The 22,030-nt window shown below is 44.7% G+C and overlaps 1 protein-coding gene across 7 annotated transcripts in view; it reads right to left on the reverse strand.

The window, feature by feature from the left end:
• Window positions 1-22,030, reverse strand: part of LOC147021476 (uncharacterized) — a 70,288-nt gene that overhangs the window by 29,611 nt on the left and 18,647 nt on the right. Inside the window, exons 1-6 of one of the 7 annotated variants that reach the window (XM_085891440.1) lie at window positions 21,195-21,656; window positions 12,536-12,962; window positions 12,329-12,415; window positions 10,975-11,127; window positions 10,090-10,323; window positions 7,280-7,388 (exon numbers count right to left, since the gene is read on the reverse strand). In XM_085891440.1, the coding sequence (XP_085747566.1) occupies window positions 7,280-7,388; window positions 10,090-10,323; window positions 10,975-11,127; window positions 12,329-12,415; window positions 12,536-12,962; window positions 21,195-21,351 (1,167 nt within the window). In that variant the 5' untranslated portion in view covers window positions 21,352-21,656. Of the gene's footprint in view, window positions 1-7,279; window positions 7,389-10,089; window positions 10,324-10,974; window positions 11,128-12,328; window positions 12,416-12,535; window positions 12,963-14,934; window positions 15,930-21,194; window positions 21,657-22,030 lie in introns of those variants that run through there. The other 6 variants (XM_085891442.1, XM_085891441.1, XM_085891446.1 and 3 more) reach the window with 6 other exon arrangements.

Below are 22,030 nucleotides of genomic sequence, written 5' to 3' on the forward strand. Positions count from 1 at the left end.
GACTTCACCACACGGTCACGTTCTCTGTCTCTCTTTTGGGCTTTTGTGTGAATGTTGTGGTGCCATGTCCCGCAAGTAGAACTGTGCAAGTGCTTGTAAATAATAATAATAATAAACGGTTGTAGTTCTTCTTGTCGTGCTTTTCTTTGCCTTGCATAAATGTATACGTGTATGCCTGCATACGTGCTATGGTAATAAATGTGCTTGTTTAAATGTACCCCGTTCGTCGTGTCATTTTCCCCCATTGAAGTGTCATATTGTTTTTCGGAATACTAGTTGGTTTTTGAATACCGATAATAGAATCGGGTCCGGCGAGGTCTGGTGATAATACCCGCTCGGTTATCCCAGAACGGAACGAACCGCTTAAGCGGTTCGTGTCCAAACAGGCCTTCGCCGAGGTACGGTCCCTCGGTCCGTTACCCCGCGAATACTTAGGTATATCGATATTCGGCGATTCACCCTGTCGCGCGCGGGTAGAATACGGACTGGGCCATAGTGTGCGTTGCAGGCACACCCGTGACTGGTTCTCGGCGTTGTTCCAGGAAGTCACGACTGAATTGTCCGTTCGGTGGGCGTGCGACTGCTATTAGTGAAAAGCGGTCGTTCGCACGCTGGGCAGGCGGTAGATTCGTAACAATATATATATGTATATATAGTTGTGGATTCTCGCCCGCCGGCGTGCGAGCGACCGCGTTTAGCCAATGGCGGCCACACTCGCCCACCGAATGGACAATCGAGTCGAAGCCTTCCGGATCAAACGCCGGAATCCCACTACGGGTGTGTTTTGGGTGCACACCACAGCCGAGTCAACACTCTACCCGCGCTACAGGGTCAATCGCCGAATTGTCGATATACCTAATTAATCGCGCGGGCAGACTACCGAGAGACTGCACCTCAACGGGGCCGCTTGGAAATGAGCCACTTAAGCAGCTCGCTTTGTTTTGGGATAACCGAGCAGGGTATTATCGCGCAGCCCCGTTGTACCCGATCACTTTATGGGCTATTTAAAAACCAACTATATTCCGAACGCAGAACGGCAGCTCAATTAAGGGAAGAGGACGCAACGAACGGGTGAACATTTAAACAAGCATATTTATTGAATAAGCGGCACATATGCAGTCATGCAGTCATGTAATCAAGCAAGGCAAGACACGCATGCCAGTTTGCAATCGACAAAGGCAAAACAAAAGCACGCATGCAATTATGTAACACGAAAGGGACAAACCACGAGCAACGCAAAAGAGCTACTACCGTCTATCTATTATGTACACACTTAACAGTTCTACTTAAAGACATGGCACCACAACGTTCATGCAAAGAAACAAGGAAAAACCCCAGGACAGACGAGGGGTAGACTGGACCTCTTGGGGTCTTCATAAACACGGAGCCGTGTAGACCGCAAAGGCTCCGAGAGACCGGGCTGGCTACCTTGTCCCTCGTGGTGACTCGCTAGGGCGACTCTCGATGTCCCCTCTCCCGCGACTCACGGTTAGGCACGGTCCGGCAGGCCGCGCGCCTTGGCTCCGCTGCGCTCCTCTCTCCAGCTCCTCACCGCGGCTCCACACACTGCCCACAACTCCAACACGACACTTTTTTTTCTCCTCCACACCCAACAACCTCCAGCAGAGCGCGACCTTGCATTCAGCGCGCCCTTTTATCTTCACGGCGCCTCACCCTCCCTTCCGCCCCCCTCTTCCAGCACACACAGGAAACTTCCAGAAGAAGGGAATTTTCCTCGCCGAATCGGGGCCTTTCTCATTCTTTTCCTTTTTCACAGCTGGTCTCGCTTTTCCAATCCTCTCACAGGGTCCATCGTGGGGGGGGGGGGTGGGGCCGTTGTCCGGTCTCCCGCGATGAATGCCAGGCTTCTCGCAACCGTGTGCCGAGGTGGAAATGTGGTTGTGGTGAAGGCGGTTATGGTGGTTGTCGTAATGGTGGCATGGCTGGCGTTTTGTGGTGGTCTTGATGGTGGTGTGGCTGGCGTTTGTGGTGGTCGTGAGGGTGGTGTGGCTGGCGTTTGTGGTGGTCGTGAGGGTGGTGTGGCTGGCGTTTGTGGTGGTCGTGAGGGTGGTGTGGTTGAGCGGTGGTGGTTAAGGTGGTTGTTGTGAAGGCGGCTGTTCGTTGTCTGTGGGGATGTTGGCGGTTGACGAGAAGGTGGTTGTGGTGATCGTGGTTGTTGTAGTTGGTGGCGCTTTGTGGTGGTAGTAATGGTGGTTGGTCCAAAATAACGATAGTAAAAGAAAAACGGCTAACTCAAAGATCACAGCCCTGAACACGAATAATTTCCCGTTAAACATCGGTGGGGAAATCTATCTGAACACAGACTTATCAACATAATTGATCTTAGGACCTATATGGTGCTCTGTGAATTTCCACAGCCATAACTATATATATATATATATATATATATATATATATATATATATATATATATATATATATATATATATATATATATATATATATATATATATATATATATATATATATATATATACTAAAAATAGGATGCTCAGGAGACATATTTGTATGGAGAGTAAAAGCACACTGAGACTATAATAATAATAAAATTCTTTATTAAAACCCTGACATTTCAGAGGACCACTATCTTCCATCCTCAGAGGTAAAAACATTTAAAACACCGCATGTGCAGAGACGTTAACTGTTCTTATGTCCAATGGGAATGACTGCATGTCATGATTGGGCTGCGAGGGGACCAATCAGCGTGAGGTTTGGGATGGATTTAATAAAGAGAGCGGGATTGGAGGGTGGATTTGCTTCCGCATTGGATGTTTGGGTCACAGGTTCGGTGTCACGTGTTCCATGTGTGATCCGGCTTTGTGTCTTGGATTTAGCCTTCGCACCCGCAGGTGGGGGTTGTGGGCGATTACGTAATCCTCGATGGGCAGCAAGCAGGTCGACATGACAGTTCATCGACCGTGTGCCTGAAAGCCATGCTTCAAGAATTTACCGGCTCGCCCGGCCTGGTGCCGAGGCTTTAACTGCCTTTCTTCCCCACACGAAGATGTGATGTAGATTGTGACAATGTGCTGCCACCAGCAAAGCTGATCTCCACATGTGACAGCTTGCTGGTGCTGCATACACCGTGTCACAAGTCGCTTGTCTGTCTGGCCTCCATAGTTGGCATCACAGTCTCGACAGGGGATTTCCTAGACCACATTCATCTTGTCGAGTCTATTCACCCTGTCTTTGGGCCGATACAGCTGCACACAGAGTGCTGTCCGAAGTTTGTGTGCAACCTGGATTCCAAATGGTTGCAGCAAATGGTTGGCAATCTCCGAAGTATTGCCGATGTACGGTAATACTACTGTTTTCACCAGTTCCTCAGGTCATGGTGTGGGTTCCCTCCTCCGGTGGCAAGACAAAATGAATGCTGCTGGATAGTCATTCTTCTGCAGAAAGCGGGTGACATGTTAAATTTTAGTCCATCGTGTGTGTTCCTCACTGCAGTGTGATTTGGCCCGGTCAAACAAGGTTCATGCACAAGACAGTTTGGGCATAGTCGGGTGACCATTGTTGTAATTGAGCACCAGTTTGCGGCACACCTGGGTGCTCAAACGCTGGTCTGTTGTGCATGTGTCGCCCACATCCAGAAAAGCAAATCAACCCTCCAATCCTACTCTCTTTATGAAATCCATCCCAAACCTCACGCTGATTGGTCCCCCTCGCAGCCTAATCGTAACACGCAACTGTTTTCGTTGGACAGAAGAACAGTTAACGTCTCGGCAGCTGCACATGCAGTGTTTTATTTTTTTTTTACCTCTCAGGCCAGAAGATAGTTGTCTTCTGAAACGTCAAGGTTTTAATAAAGAATTTTATTATTCATTTAGGCTCAGTGTGCTTTTACTCTCTGTATATATCTTCTTCTTTCGGCTGCTCCCGTTAGGGGTCGCCACAGTGGATCATCCGTATGATCTGCATAGTGATTTGGCACATGTTTTACGCCGGATGCCCTTCCTGACGCAACCCTGGTCGCCTCTTACGACACAGGGATAGAACTCTGTGTGTGTGTGTATATATATATATATGTATATATATATATATATATATATATATATATATATATGTATATATATATATATATATATATATATATATATATATATATATATATATATACCACAAAAATGTGTAAAAAGCTCTCTGTGTGTGTGTATATATATATATATATATATATATATATATATATATATATATATATATATATATATATATATATATATATATATATATATATATACACATATATATTGTTACGGATTCGCGCCCGCCGACGTGCTGACGGCCACGTAACTCGAATCGCGGCACGTCGCCCACCGGACGGACAATCCAGTCGTGACCCTCTCGGACTAACGCCGGGAACCAGTCACGGGTGGACCTTTCGGTCTCACCGCGATCGAGCCAATCAGCCCCCGCGTGGGATAGGGTTGCTCGCCAAATTCGACCTACCTAAGTACCCACACGGAGGGTAGACCGGGCGATCGCACCTCGCCGCAGGTCGACTTCGGACACGGGCCACTTAAGTGACCCGTTCCGTACTATCGGGATAACCGAGCGGTGTTATCGTCGGCCTCGACGGTTCGATTAATTATCGGGCGTATTCAGCCCACTACCAACCCTTTACGTGAAGCAAGATGAGGATTCAATGAAAGAAATGACGAAGCGAAGCGGGAAACAGTTCAACACAAAGCACATTTATTCGCGACGAACGGAAAGTACACATATTCAATTCCACCAAAAGCACATAGAAAAGAAGAGAAACACAATGCAATTTTTACACAAAAAGCAAATGCGACAATGCAGATCTAATACCGATTACGCGAGCACACGGCAACACTTATACAATTTTACTTCACAGACGGCGCCGACAACACATATCCAAAACCAAGAAAAAGAAAAGAGAACCCTCAAGGATGAGGCGGGCCTGAGGCCGAGACCGGGTCGGGCCTACCCGTCTGGTGATGAGACGCGGAGCGGCGATGGTGCCTCAACTCCGCGGGCCTCGCGGACAGCATCTGGTAGGGGGTGGGAAAGGGGCCCCCTTGGTCGCACTATCTCAGCGCGGGGGGAAACAGGAGGGGGGTTGCTGATGCTCGGGGTATAGAGGATTCCTACTCTGCCTCGAGTCCCGCGACGAGCGTCTCCACCTCGGCCAGGTCGCGCCGTCGGCCTCCCTGGTGTGCAGCTCCCTGCACGACGCGAGCACCCCCTCGTCTGCCCTCGCCGCCTCTCCACAGCTCCGTCCCCTCCGCTCCGACTCCAACGCACACGACGACGACCAACTCCTTCTTGCTTCTTCTTCCCAACTCCACCGACTGCGAAGTCTTCACTCTCTCGTCTTGACTGACGAACGCGGTCGCTTATATAAGCCCCGTGGCTTCGCTCTCTCATCTTTGACCCCCTCCCTTCGACCTTTCACCTCGCTCCCCATTGGCCCGAGAAAAAGTGGGCGTGAATGATTTTTGATCCATAAATTTGCATATATCGATCGCCCTCCAACGCCCTGGGGGCGGGGCCAAATCGCCCCTCGCTCACCGATTGGACGGAACAAAAGTGGGCGTGTGTCGTTTTTGATCCGTTTTTGAAGTGGAAAATCCGTGGTTTTGTACACGCTGTTCGGCGCGCGCCCTGCACGAGTCCAACACCGGTACCCACAAGCGGCGCAAGAACGGTGGCGATGCGACGGTTGCGAGGTGTGACGTGAAGCGGCGCCGCGGTGGGTGGTTGATGTTGTGGTTGGTGGTGGTAACAATGGCGGTTGGTCCAAAATAAAGATAGTAAAAGAAAAACGGCTATCCTGAAGAGTCGCAGCACGCATAAATGACATGTATTCCCACTAGACAACGGGTTTGGGCCTAACTACACATATACTTACCGAGATATCTCACCTAAGGGACCTGAATGGTGGTTTGCGAATTTGGTAACCACAACAATATATACATATATATATATACTTCAAGCAATAGCAGACATGTGATTGGGACAAAAAGCAGTACAGAAAATAAAAACAGGAAAAAACGATTTGGATTAAATAATTAAAACATTGGGGTTGGCAGGATGGCTTAGAGGTATGCACACCTACCTTTTGAGTTATCTCACCTCAACTATAAACTGTCATCCTGATGTTTCACAGGCAGGCTCATTCATCAATATTTGTGCAAGTCCCTCGGATTGGCATTAAAATGGCGTCCCATCTGCCAGCATTAGTTGGCAAAGATCCCATGGTGTCCTTCACAAAGAGTCGGCACGCGATTGCCCGGCACCACGGCGAAGAAATTCCAAAATTCCTGCCCCAACCTCGCATTCCCCCATCTCAAGAGAACGAAGCACAAAAGGGTCAACCCCCAAGGGGGTCGCTACATCCCTTAGCTGGACATGTGGATTAGTAGTGGTAGTAGTAGTGATAGTACTTACTATGACTTTGTGCTTTGATATTTTGACCCAATTAGTAATTATTTTTCTCTGTATTCTCAAAATAAATATTTGTTGAAAATTTGATGACAAAAGCTCAAATGGTTAAAAAATAAGTTATGAGACACACAGACAGAGAGTTAAATTGTTTAGGATAAATAATAATCAATATACCAGACTTGTTGCATAATGGTTAAAGTGTCTGCTCCGAGTATGGCAGGTTGGCGGTTCGATTTCGGCCCTGACAAAGTTCATGCCAAAGCATTCAAAAATGGTTCATGTAGCTTCTTTGCTTAATGCTTGGCACTAAAAATGAGAGAGCAGGATAAAACTCATAGGTTGGCATCCATTGAGAATAAATTTCTCCTTAATTGCCCCGCTGAATGTGGAAATAAATGTGACACTGCAAAGATGGTGGCGCCAGTCGCCAGAGTGCTGCGGGAAATTAAGTCATTCCCCCCCCCCCCAAACTAAGCAGCCGAATCTCCTGGAAGTCCCATAAACTAATATGAAGTCTATCAACTAAACCTTTGGTGATCGAGCATTCTTTAGATTTGCTCATTGCTGGAATGCTGCATTTAAAGATTCCTCATCAATGACTATTTTAAAATCTCTATGAAACTCCCATCTTTTTACAGTGGATATTTCATAAATGTAACGTTTCCTACCTCTTTCTTTGCAAAGCACGATGAGATTTTACTTCCAAATAAACAGTGAAAAAACATAGTAAATCAATCGATTGAACAATAGGGTCATAATGCCAGATAAAGCAATTTCATGAAACTGGTTCAAAGAGGTTGTTACCAGAATACCAGACAGAACAAAAATATTAAAATACCACAATTACCTCCATGGCTACAGCAAGACGCTCACCAACGTGAGAAAGGCTGGTAAGATGATCATGCATAAATGAACGGAGGTCACGAACCTCTTCATCATTCATAGTCATGGACCCACTATGTCACACGGAAGACATTTCACAGGCACAAGGTGGCATTTTCAATGATTATTTTTAAAAAGCAATAATAATAATAAAGGAAAATAATCATCCTTTTAGAATGCAGAGATTAGAACTAAAATGTGTCATTTTCAGATGGGGTTCAGAATTACATTTTAAGGTCAATGATCATGGAGACCGATAAGATGTGACTTTTCATGGAATCAATCACAGGGTCCAATTATAAATCTACCTCTTCAATAAAAAAACAAAAAAACATTTGTGTACAGGGATCTTGTGTAATAGAGGAGCTAAATGACAGAGGGTAGCAGGTTCACAGACTGAGAGAGCATCAAAGGGGAACAACGAGACAAATACATCATAAAATGAGTGCATGAGTGGAGGAAAGAGGTGGGAGGGATTCAATGAGAATAGATGAGAGGAGAAAGTTTATGAGAGAAAGCACAAGGTGACAATGGGTTGCACAAGAAGAACTGTAGAGTTAAGAGAACACGATACCCATGCAGTGTTCAAGAATACACAGGAGGGACTTGCGGGGGTTACATTCTTGAAAATCCCAGTGAACTGTAAATCCGCAAACTTAGGGGGTAATGGGGAAAATGCGGTTAGAGACTTCCACTTTAAAATTTGTTCAAACTGTACACTTAATTAACATGTTTGTGCAATTTATTTCATGAATATATTATCAATAACATAAAAGTTATTAATAACATAAAGTATTTTTATTATTATTTTGTATGCAGCCTGCGGCTGCTGTTTGTATCGTTGCTGGGAGCGTGACTGTGATGCTAATGCAGTAGCCCCTATTTCCAGTAAGCTGGTACTATTTTGCCAACCTCGGAAGGGTGGCAGGCTGAGTCTACCCACCTGGTGTTATTTAACTTCACGACAAGGACTCAAACTTAAGACTCTAAGTTCTTAAGACAGCCACCTTTAACCATGAAGTTTGCACCAGGCTAATCTTGAGTTATTAATATTCAAGAAACTTACCTTTAATAATAATAATGATAAACTTGATCCAAAAATGAGTTGGCAATGTTGATGATGGTGACGATAAAGACGAGTTGATGGTGATGATGATGATGATGTTGGAGTGTTTGAGGGGATTATTGTGTTGACGGATAATATGAACGAGGTGAATAAATAAGGAAAATAGTTCGCCAATGGAAAAATTTTGGACCTCTGTATTTCTGAAACAGCACCAAGGAAAAAAAAAAATCGAAACTTGGCACATGGCGAGTACTCCTCGTGGGTAATAAGTGTGATTTTTTTTTTATGACTTCATGGGTGCCTTCATTATGGCGTCATAATTGTATAATATGTAGAACGCTACATCTGATCAGTGTGAAAATGTTTGAGGGTCATCTCGGGGAAAAATGGTCAACAGAAAAACAAGCAGTCATAGACTGGTACTTACGAAATCGTCAACTTGACCTCTGACCTTGTCTAATAAAAGCTGTCTCTTGAGAAGGTAGCGACGCAAACCAGAAGTTTATACGATGATTCTGTACCAAACCATCAAAAATCGAATGTTTGACCTCACTGTGACCTTGACCTTTGAACGATTTTGACCAAAATCTAATCAGCACTAGCCATCACCCTCCTGAATCACGTGGTGTAATTTGACATTGGGAGCTTCTGCCGTTCGAGTTATCGTGCCTACAAACACACACACACACACACACACACACACACACACACACACACACACACACACACACACACACACACACAGAAACAAAGGACGGAAGTCATCAATATACTTACGAAATCTTTAGATTTCGTAAGTAAAAAATGTGATGTCATCAGTCACGTGATTCGGCAGCCATATTGTTAAAAAAAAAAAACTTCAAAAATCTTCTCTGAAATGGCTGAACAGTTTGAGGCAAAAAACTTTACACATATGGCCACCTATCCAGGAGGAACAAAAGGTTCACACATATGATATTATAAGTCACATGGTTGGACAGCCATATTCAATTTACCCTAAGCCTATAAAAAATCTTCTTCTCCAGAAAGGCTGGACATATCAAGTGGAAACTTCACACAAATGTTCCCCAAGACAAAGGTGTATGTTTGTTAAGGAATGATTGATATGTCACATGATTTGGCAGCCATATTGGATTGAAGAAAAACATTAAATCATCATGGGTCATGGTCAGGTGTTCGATAAAAGTGGGGTTGCATCAAAGTGGGACGTCTTGGTACCCGGTCATCACTTCCAGCAGTTATAAAGTGGCAGTTCTAGTTATGTCTCTTATTAATTATGTAACACACCAGTACACAAATGCCACACAAAAGAAGTCCTGGCGAGGGTCTACAATCTCTGATTGCTCTTTTCCTTGTTTTCAATTATGTTTGACTGCCAGACAGGCAGACAGAGTAAAAAATATTATCTCACTCCTCTCTGGGCATGCATAATCAGGACGAATTCTGACCCAAGATACTGTAACACGACAGACTTGTCCTTCGATTAATGTTCATATTCGTGTTCAAAATATAACATTCATTTTAAATAAGTTGTTCCTCGATCATAAACTGAGAAGACAGACAGGGGGACAGGCAGACTGGAGCTAATTGCTTAACCCCACTTTTCACTTCCCGTTTGCAGGGTAATTATTTGACATTTCCCATATGGGTTCCAAGCACTCTCCTGTCCCATTGCCTCCAACAAACATCCTCAACAACAGTCATCTTACTCGTGATGAGAGCTGCTCGAGGAACTGCTCAAGGAGCTGTTCAATGAGCTGCTCAATGAGCTGCTCAAGGGACTGTTCAGCGCCAAATGGAAGTCATGCAGTTGCTCATCGGAGTTGGACATAGTCTCCCAGCTTGTCCCTTCCACATCAGAGTCCAATGCATTTTCAGGGGCAGAGTCCGAGTCCAAGCTGAGATCGAGCAGATCATGGATACCTTCTCCAACAACACCTGGACTGAAGGAGTCAAGCAGCCATACAAAGACAGTGGATCAAAGTGAGAAATTTTTTATAAGGTCTGGAAAAAGTCAAATCAAAGAGAATTAAAAAATAAAAAAATTACAATCTAAAGTAAAATTACCAAAGATCAAAATATGTTACATTAGCAGAAAAGTGGGCTGGCAGGATAGCTGAGAGGTATACACACTCATTTTTATGCACAGATTAAAAACAAAATGTCATTTTCAGATGGGGTTCAGAATTATATTTTAAAGGTCAATAATCATGGAGACCAAGGAGATTTGGCCTTCACAGAATCATTCATATCATCCAATTATAAACCTACCTCTTAAAAAGAATAAAACACTTGCACACAGAGAACTTGCCTCATAGAGGAGCTAAATGACAGAGGGCAGCAGGTTTACATGCTTACAGAGGATAACAGCAGAACAATGAGACAAAGACATCGTACATGAGTGGATGAGTGAAGGAAAGGAAAGGAGTGGGAGGGATTAGGTGAGAGTAGAAGAGCGGAGAAAAATTATGGTGGAAAGTACAAGGTGACAAATGAGTAGCACAAGAGGAATTATTCGACATTTCCCCTACAGGTCCCAAGCACTCTCCCATGCCACTGCATCAGACAAACATCTTTAACAATGGTCATCTTACACGCTATCAAAGCTGCTCAAGGAGCTGCTCAGCTCCAAACAGAAGTCATGCAGGAGCTCATCGGAGTTGGACATCGTTTCCCAGCTTGAGCCTTCCACATCCGAGTCCAATGCATTTTCAGGGGCAGAGTCTGAGTGCGACTCAGAGTCCAAACTGAGGTCGAGCAAAAGATCATAAATACATTCTCTACCAATATCCATACTCAGGGAGTCAAGCAGCCACACACCGTCAGTGGATCAAAATTAGAGAAATTCACAAAGTCTAGAAAAGGTCAAATCAAAGGAAAAAAAACAAATAAATAACATGAATTACAATCAAAAGTTAAATTACCGGAGGTCAAAATATGTTAAATTAGCAGTAAACAAGTGGGCTGGCAGGATAGCCGAGAACTATACACACGCACCTTTGTATTAGCTGTCTCGCCTGTGTTCAAATATCGACCAAATTACAAATTGCCGTCCTGGTGTTTCTCATGCAAGGTGAGGAATCAAAGTGGATGCTGTCCATCTGAAGGACATCTTGCCCGAAGACCCATCTGACACACTGGTTGTTCGTGGACATTAAAGATTCCTTTCCTTTCACAAAGACGATGTGAATGATCGCCAGCACGATGGTGAAATTACAAATTCCTGCCACCTTCAATTGAACCTCAAGCCTGGACAGCTGGTTCGTGAAAGGTATAGGCAAAAACATTCCCTGGCCGACACCGCAAGAGAATGCGAACAATTGGGACCATTAAAAGTAGTACTGGTTGTACAATTATTGTTTACCACTGAATGACAAATCTCAGTGGCAACGGCTGCGATATACTTTTTGCTAGCATGCGGTGTTCATCCAGTTCATTTCAATGCAGAAATATTATATATATATATATATATATATATATATATATATATATATATATATATATATATATATATATATATATATATATATATATATCACAAACTTCAAAATTAATCACTTGGCATTTTACATCACAAAAACATTACATAAATATCCGGTAAGGGCAAATATGGTGACAGTATAGCGCAACATCCCAATTTTTTTCCAAGTGAACAATATGTTCCAGAAAAAAGTGTCACTTTGTAAAAGTATCACCACTTTTAATCAAAAATCATTTTTTACAGCCATGTAGTGAGCATGTGTGGTGTTAAGGTAGCTGGTGACCACGAGGAGAAAATCTGACGTAATATAATAAGGTAGAAAAACAATTCAAGCCCAAGGAGACCCTACTGTTTGGCAATTGTGTTATTCTGCATTCCTGTTTACTTTGTAGCTGAACGACTCGTCGTGTGGTTTAATGGTATATGTCTATCGCAAAACATGCTCTTAATCCAAATGGCAATTTTACCGTTGAATCAGTAACTCCCAACATGCCTTCTTCTGCGGTCCATAAATCCCACCCGGACTCCCCCATCCGTGGGTGATCGAAAAGTATCTACAAATTTCAAACCTTTCGTTACCACGTCTGCACAATATGATTCACATTTTTTCAACCCACTGCATGGAAGAATAAATAAAGAAGGTGAATGGGTGTGCGGCCTCGAAAGGTCCTTACATTTCTTCTTGCATCAACGAACTGTCCACTTCATCGTCACTTTCTCCTCGAGTCAACTCGTCTTGCTGCCACATTACCTCCCCTTCGGACTCTGAATCGGACTCACAATTAGACTCAGAATCTGCACTGCAGTCAGAATCTGACTGCAAGTCAGAGTACGTGGACTCCAAAATGCCACTTTCCAAGGAGCTCTCGGTTCCCGGACTCGACTCTTCTAAATACGCAGAAAACGGTTGCTGTGGTAAAGAGTTACAGCTGTAATCGTAAGCAAATCCTCCGGGCACGGCCAAAACGGTTTCAAAGTGCAGTGCACCGTCCAAATGTCGTCCATTTTCACCACTGCGTTGCTGCTGAACATATCGTGGCAGCTGCAATTCCGTCATCGATTCTGACAGCGGTGAAGAGTTTCGATCTACCTCCAAGAGATCTGCAACAAGAGAGCATCCAAGAGATCAGCAACACGTAACCCGATGGAGTCACAATGAAAATGCGTACGTGCTGAAGTGAAACTTTTTAGCGGTGTTTAGGAAATCAAAACGTTTGCCATTTCATTCACTTTCTCCTCTACAAGGTTGTTTAAAATCACAATTCAACACCACCATGAAGATATGTATGCCTTTAGACCCATGAATACGCTGTTTAAAGAAATTTCATGCACTGTTTATATGATTATAAGCAAGATATTTAATAGTAGCAGATATACTGGTCAGGACGAGTATAGGGTCGGCCATAGAACACCAACAACAATCCTATGAGCAACTATTGGTGATGCCTCTTCAATGTGGCTGCACCCCCCCCCCCCAACGCAAGGCAGGGGCCAAATCTTCTCCACTCTTCCCTGTTGCCTGGATTCGTCGGAGCAGCGCGGTCATGGTCAGAATGCCGATCAGTTCCCATGGACTGACCCACTCACTTTCATCTTCCACATGAACACCTCACACACACAAGCACTCAAACACCACACATCAAACATCACTCACACATGCATCACATATCCACAACAAACGGTTCTGTCTTTATTTGTTTTCTTATTTGGGGAGTGACCTCCCTCCGGCAGTCCTCCCCTTTCTCCTCATTCTCGCTGGAGACATAGATACCAACCGGGGGCCCTGGCCACCTCAACCCCAGAAACGCACACATAACCTCAATATCCTACAATACAACACAGACAGCTTCATCAGAAAGATCGTGCACCTTAAACACTCCATTCTCACAAACAACGTTCATATAGCCATCATACAAGAAACAAAATTGCATGAGAAAAACAAAACACCGGCCATCCCCAACTATGCACCGATACGTTCAGACAGACCAAACGTCAGAGGTGGAGGCCTTATCACATACATTCACAATTCAATTCGATACTTAGATATCACACACGATACAAAAGCACTTCTACTACCAGACAACACACTTGAACTTCACGGTTTCAAAATTAAAACTGGTAACAAAGCACACACGAACATCATAAATGGCACATCCCGCACAGTACCAACCAAATACTCACCACAACCACAGAACCTTTGCTCCCTCCAAAAACATCATCATCGGAGAGAACTTCAGTGCCAAAGACACAACCTGGTACACCCATCACCAACAAACACCAGAGGCCAAACCATTGCCACACAACTAAGTTCATCACACACAGGGAAGAGGCAGGAATGCAGGAAGATCTCCTCAGAAACTAGATGGCATTCAAAGAATACTCACCACACACAATTTTGAGAGGGACTTGGTGCGAGCCCACTCTTCTGATGGCAAATTTGCAATTAAAAAAAAAATTAAATTCAAATCAAATGGAAGACCAAATAAAATAAGTCCTACATTAGAGTCGTCAGAAGGAACCCGAACAAGCAAAAAGCAAAGATGAAGTCATCAGGTGGAACTTGGATAGGACTCAGGTTTCAACAGCTACTCCTCCACCCTCAAACCCATCCAGATTTTTGCAGGTTTAACAAAATATATATATATATATATATATATATATATATATATATATATATATATATATATATTAATGCAGACAAACATTTAGGTCCTCAGACAGTTATTTCCCAAAATGCATGTCCAGGACAGACCCATCCGCATATATGGTGGGATTCTAACTTTGATGCGTTGGAGAAGGGTATAGACGAGATTCTCTTTCTTATGGGATGGCCTTTTTCTTATCACGACACACTCATGCATGCGAGGTAGCCGTTAGCCCAACAGAGACTCGTCTACCCCCTTTCCATCAGGACACATTGGCTTGGAGGTGGACGATTTATTTACACTTTCGACTTGCAGGACATTTGATTAAGCACACCGTGGGCTTTTCCTAAACAGTTATTCTGACGGTCAAAGATGGCTGTGGATCATTTGCCTCACCCACCTAACTATTATTGACGTTCAGCACACACCTCTTTCACCGATGTTGACGTCCACCTTTTCCTTCGATGTTTAATACGCCGTTTGGTGGCTCTATGGATGCTGGCTGGCTCTTGTTCGTGTCGAGCTGAACGAGGAAGGAATGATCGGCGAGGTTGACGGTTGGTCATGTGCAATGATGTGCCAATAGGTTTAGCCCTATCTCTATATATAAGTTTAGCCCTATCTCTCAATGGTGAAGAATCACTTTAAAATTATTAGATTCGGATCCAGATTCAGATCTTCACCAAAACTGAATTAATTCTTCCTTGTCACCCACCCAACATGTCAACCAAGTTTCTCCCGAATCCGTCCACAACTTTTTGTGATATCGTGCTATATATCGTTTTTGGCCCAACCTCTCAATGGTGAGGAATCACTTTAAAATTTCTTGTAGTCGGATCCGGATCCGGACCGTCACCAAAATCTAATCAGTTCGTCCTTGTCACACACCCAACCTGTCCACAAAATTTCATCCGGATATGTCTGTAACTTTTTGAGATATCCTTCATACAGACAAACAGATAAACAGACAGAAAGGGGTGAAAGCATAATCTCTTTCACCTTCGTTGGTGGCGGTAACAAGCATCAAGGTCAAACATTCACAGGCACAAACTGGTCCACTGAAGGCGGTAAAACCAAAGATGCAATGACTAGACCCATGTGTGACTGGAGTTCTGAAAATCATCATGTACAAGTCAACTCAATGAGGCAAAAAAGTCTGGAGTGCCCCAAAGCAGTGTTCTGGGACCAGTCCTATTGTAGAATTTCATTAATGATCTCTGTTTCTCTGCAAAATCCTCTATCTATTTGCTGATGACTCCACCCTCTGCCGTAACATCCCTCATCATTCAGGCAGGCAGGCAGGCAGCAGCCTCTTCCCTCTCTTCAGACCTTGAAAAAAAAAAAAATCACAAGATTGTCAAACAATTGGAATAATGGAATCTGTCTTTCAATCCTGGCAAATCTTACACTCTCACAAGCCCACAAGCTCTCTCTGAAAGGACAATCTGGAAAACCCCTCTCTCTCCCCCCAAACTTCTTTCTCACCAATCATCTTCATGAAGATCAGTCATTCAAACTCCTGTGTCTCACTATCAGCCACGATTTTTCTTGGGCAAACCACATTCCAAGGCTGGCCTCAAAAGCCAGTCGCCAGCTGGGCATCCTCTGTCGTACAGTCCTACCTTGGCACACCTGAACTCCTATCCACCTGCAAGGAGTTCATCCACAGCTTCATGGAGTATTGCTTTCCCCTCTTGGCTGGCTTCCACGGCTCACATCTTGCTCAACGTGATGCCATGGAAACCAAGGCTTTCAAGATCATTGGAATCTCCTGCGCTGAAGCCGAGTCTATGGGCCTCCCACAACATCATAGCAGACAGGTCGGTGGTCTCTCTGTCTTCAAGAGCCACATTTCTGGTCTTGTTAACCTCCGCCATCTTCGAAGATGGATGGAGGTTACTGTTTTCACCCGTTTCTGTTTGTTTGTTTGTTTGTTTGTTTGTTATCTTGCCAAAACGAAATTTTTGTAAGAAATGTTAGTCAGCTTGTATGTTTTTTTTTTTGTTTTTTTTTTTTTTGTTTGTCTGTTATCACATATAAAAAATTCTGCAGAGCACAGTTATCATTGGAAATTTTTGTAACTTCGCATATCAGAGTCCTATAGAGGTCCCTTTCAGTGCACAAAATTTTGAAGGTCAAGGTCAAAGGTCAAGGTCACTGTCGCAAATCAGGGGAGTCGACGAAACCCTTATTTTTTGAGTAATTTTGATCGGATCGTCTTCAAACTTCATGGGAATATAGTTCATGGTCTGGCGCTCAGCTGATTAATTTTTGGTGGCGATTGGCCTTGACCTTCATGGTTAGCGCCTAAGGTCAAACATATTTGACCCCAAGGTCAAATTTTCAAGTTTTAGGAACCATATCGTGTGGTACCTCAAATTGAACACCTCGATGAGTGCTTTCTAGATATATCAAGCTTGAGACATTATGACGTCATTTGGTGACGTTATGAGGCAAAAGCATATTTTTCATGGTTACTCTGTAGAACGATTCTCATCAGAATTCTCGTAGGCAGATATTCCTCAAGGAGTCACTCCTGGTGGATAGCAGCTCTGTTCACCTCAGTGTGACCTTAAAGAAGTCACACGTGGCCACCTTTTGACAAGATATGGGTCACCCTGCGGGTGACATTGGTTTATTTATTTGTTTGTTTGTTTGTTTGTTTGTGAACAGTATTACGGAAAAACTCCGACGGATTTCGACGAAACTTGGTGGGGGGGTTAGGTATGGTCCAAGGATCATGCCATTATTTTTTTTTTTTCGATCGATCGAAATTTTTTTTTTTTTTTTTGCATTTCTACATGTTTTAAGTGATTTCCAACCCCCACCCCCCAAAAAAAAAGTTCGAGAAAAAAATTCTTTTTTTTTGCATTTCTACATGAAATGAGAATTTTTTTTGCATTTCTACGTTTTAAGTGATTTCCAACCCCCCCCAAAAAAAATTGTTACCCCCCAAAAAAAAAAATTGTTGGAGAAAATTATTTTTTTCATTTCTACATATTTTAAGTGATTTCCAACCCCCCCCCCCAAAAAAAAATTGTTTGAGAAAAAAATATATTTTTTTGCATTTTTACATGTTTTAAGTGATTTCCAACCCCCCCAAAAAATTGCTAGAGAAAAAAAAATTTTGCAACTTTTTTTTTCAACAAAATTTCGATTTTTTTTTTTTTGCATTTTTACATGTTTTAAGTGATTTCCAACCCCCCCCCCCACCCCCGCCACCCCAAAAAAATGTTGGAGAAAAGAACTACAACTCTGTCAGCACTGTTGACATCATATTTAATGAATAAGATATAAGGTTCACTTGAGTGACCCAGCAGTATTAGTGGCGGAGGTTTTGCACTCTCCCGAGTGCTCCCCCTCTAGTGTCTTTCCATGCTTTGTCCCTTCCCTTACCCCCCCCCTCCACCCACCCACAGGTTTCTGCAGGGCACACAGGGTTCAGTATAAACCTTCTTCTAGTGAAACTACCTAAATACGGGATCATTGCTCACCTCCACTCATTTGTTCATCTTTTTCCCCACCTGTGGAAGCAACTTCCAAATTCCCTTCAATCTCATTTCTCCCGCCAGGTCTTCGAGACAGTTGTTCACCACAATCTCAGATCGTCCCAAATCCAAAACCATGATCTTTTCTACCCTCGTTAACCCATCCCAATACCTCCTCCTTCCAAATTTCAGTTTTCCGTCCTGAGAGTTTCCCGTTGTATCCATCCAGTCTACCCCATGCATCATCTCCTGTCCCCCATTCATCCCCAAACCCATTGTTTGTCATGTACAAATGTGACCATATTTTCTATATCTTCTGACACATTTCATTTTGACAGAACAGCTTCATGCGCATACCACAGTCTGAAGCCTGGGCCGAGTATCAGTCTCCCTCTATATTAGCCTTCAACTCTGCTGTTGGTGTTTCCCCCTCTCTCTACTGTTCCTTTTGTCCTGACGTGTCCTGCTCTGTTCAATGTACTAGTGTTGCCAATCTGGAAACCATGAGCACACAACAGCCAGGTCCTATAGATCAGTTATATCGGTATTTGTTTCTAGTTAGGGTCCCGTCCCTAGTCTAATGGGAATTAAATGTCCGAGCGCTGCGGAGTTATTTTTATAGTTAAGATTTTTACATCCACAACGACCACAACAACACTCCGCTCGCGGAATTATTTGAGCGCTCGCCGGCATGTGTGCGTGGGCGGAGTTTAACATGGGCATGGCGTCCCTCTTTGGCCAATCGGCAATGAGCGTGCATCTCACCCGCCCCGTTTCCGACAACACCATCACCATTACGCACATGGTCGGAAGTGAGGAGGTTGGCGGAGCTACAAACGCCTCCGATCGGGACTCCACCCAGAAGGGTGGGAGTTGCCCCGCCTACCGTGGGCCTGTCCAATGGGAGACGGCCAGGGAATCGCGCGATGGGTCCGACCAATCAGGAGGCGAGTGGCCAGGAAAAGAAGCCCCTCCTTCCTAAAGAAGAAGAGTGTGGTTGTCGGCACGAGCGTGAGGAGATTGCATCCCGTGTGGCTCGAAGCGCTTCTGTCTGGTCTGTGCTGACTGCATCGCACACTTCTGTCTGGTCTGCGTGGACTGCATCCCGCGCATTGGAGGTGTCTCGGCTGGCGCATTACAGCGAGCGGTCGACCATTTTCATCGAGGGAGATCACCTCGTCTCGCCTCCTCTGGATTCGGCTCCCCTGGTCCGTGCTTTTGGCGACTGGAGCTCCGGTAAGGTGTGGACGACCAGCCGCGCGCTCGCGGCCAGGTAGCCAGCCGTTTTGACTCCCATCCGAACTATCCTCCTCGGCTGGAGAGCCGAATACCGGCGGGTCCATTTCTTTTTGGGTGTGTGTGTCTGTGTGTGGGCCTGTCTTGTCCAAGTAGAATTGTTAAGTGCTTTTGCTTGTACAATTGATACATTTCTTATTCGGATAACTCTGCTCTTTGTGTGTTCCCTTCCCCCATTGTTAATAAAATCCCCTCTTGTTGAATGTCCCAGCTCATCCTTGTCCTTTCCATCATTGGTTTTCCGCATTGCGAATGGGAATGAGGAGGCCTCATTGCTGCAGTAATTTGTGCAATCAGCCCGGCAGGATTCTGGTACTCTCCGCTTGGGGTACGACTCGGATCCGGCTCGGTAACAGCCCGGATCGCGCAGATCCTGCCGAGGGTGAATTTCCCCGGTAGTTTGGACGACGTAGGTATTTAGGTAAATTGAAATTGGCAATTTACCCTATCCCACGTGGTCGACCTATTGGCGATCTTCGGTCCGATAAGGGACCCGTGACCTGTCGGATTTATCTGAAAGGTACGACCTAAATTCCGAATGTTCGGTGGAGCCGACTCTAGTGCTCCATCTAGCGGTCGTGCTCGCCACCGAGACCCGGCCTCACAACACTAGAAGAGGAGCAGGCTCTTCCACGAGCCTCGACTATGTATACAAAAAACCGTGCACCACTTTCAATCGCTGTACAAGATTGAAGTTCTACTGAATATTTATTACTCGGATAAATAGTTGCTTTTTGCCCCCTCTGGCATTTAAGTTTGTTGGAAGCTTCCTTCTTTCATGACCACTTCGATAAGACAAGGGACAAAATTTTTATTGTTCTGTATTAAAAATTTCCAGTTGCTGGTGTGAGTTTCCATGCCAACCACGTTTGACAAGCTTCGTGTCCAACACACCGGTGTATCAAAGTCCAAAGCATTTCAAACCTCGCCTCCAAAGCTAGTCGCCGACTAGGAATCCTCCGTCGTGCAAAGTCCTTCCTCAGCCCATCTGAGCTCCTGACCACTTACAAAGCTTTCGTCCGCAACCCGATGGAGTACTGCTCTCCCCTCTGGGCTGGTGCTCCTGCCTCTCACCTTTCTCGGCTTCCCGCTGTGGAAACCAAGGCATTTCGGATCATTGGCATCTCCCGCGATGAGGCTGAGTCTTTGGGCCTCTCACTCTCTCACCGCAGGCTGGTCGGTGGTCCTTCTGTCTTCTACCATCTCGTCTCCAGCCTCCCCCCCCTGCATTCTCTGCGATTTGTCCCCACCACATTTCCGCAGGGCGCTCAAGGTCCGCCAACAACCCCCTTCTGGTAAAACTACCAAAATCACGAATCACTGCTCACCTTCACTCTTTCATTCCTCTTTTTTCCCACCTTTGGAATAAACTCCTTCACTCTATTCAATCCCATTCTTCACTCCCGGCCTTAAAAACCGCTGTTCACCACCACCTCTTATCATCCCCCATCCAAATCCTCGATTTTTTCTACCCCCGTTAATCCACCCCAAACCCACCTCCTTCAAATTCTCTGCTTTCCATCCTGAAAGTCCCTGTAATGTCAATCTTCTATTCCCATGTTCCCCGTCCCATCCCTCTTCCTTCCACAGATCTCCTAATGTCTCTGTTCCCCAGTTTTGTCCTTCCCACTCCACTCCCCTCTTGTCTCATGCCCCCCTTGCTGTGCGTTATTTGTTAGCTCTCATAGGAGCCTCAAGGTATACTAACTAATTAACTAACTAACTAAATAAATAAATAATAAAAAAAATTTCTAAAATAAACCAAAAAGCATCGAGTATTGTGCTTTGGACAGTACCGACTATAATAATAATTTTTAAATAAATATATACGTACTGTATATGTTAGTAACAATGAAGCACGTGATTGTGTAGTCACAAAATATACATTCGCACTCCAGACGAACCATATATACCATCATGTCCGAGGCGGTTTCCCCGGTGCCCAGTTCCGCGGCGTCGGAGCAACACGAAGGCCCGACGCCGACAGTCCCAAGGTCCGGACGACGATGTCGAATCGCCTGCCCGTCGACGGCAGGCTGGCCGCGTCGGTCCTTGTCCCATAGAACACGGAACGATCGGACGAAGCCGCTCTCTCTCCGCCGTGTTATGTACTCCAACGTTGGAAGTTGGAACCGGGGCGCAATTACCACAGAGTCATCGATTTTCAACAAATGACACATTAATCGTTGTCGATGTCGGTTTCACAACTTTTGGGGTGTACGAAATGGAAAAAAAACAATCATTTTCTCAGCGAATTATATATTATCGTTCGACGAACCGTACGAGTCATTTTTGCTGAAACAAGCGTTTTCAACTACTTGTGAAACCGCCGCCGTGACATCGCCACAGTACCGAGACATTTAAAACACACAGCGCGACGAAGGAACACGAAGGCTGTGTATCTTTTCAACTTCTTCGTATATGTCGCAGTTAATAGCACAACGGACAACTCGATTTGCCTCCTTCTAATCTTTCTTAACCCGTACCGTGGCACAGTGCCAATAAGAACGAGGCAGGTGTTGGAACCAGAGGGTGGACAGCCACTGGACAGCCGGTTCGTGAAGGACTTGGGCAAAAAAATGGCGAAACTACAAATGCCGAATCCGCGAATGTCATGGACGGAAACCATTGAAACTGCATAAAAGACGGGAAGGATTATGGCTCATCATGTTGCACGCACCATTGTGTCGCCACCGCACTGACCCTTTTCGACGCACACGCCGCCATGTTGCTAGGCCCA

Source organism: Eptatretus burgeri, chromosome 8 (assembly GCF_056783735.1).
Source record: "Eptatretus burgeri isolate ZD-2024b chromosome 8, Ebu_testis_v1, whole genome shotgun sequence".
NCBI lineage: Eukaryota > Metazoa > Chordata > Myxini > Myxiniformes > Myxinidae > Eptatretus > Eptatretus burgeri.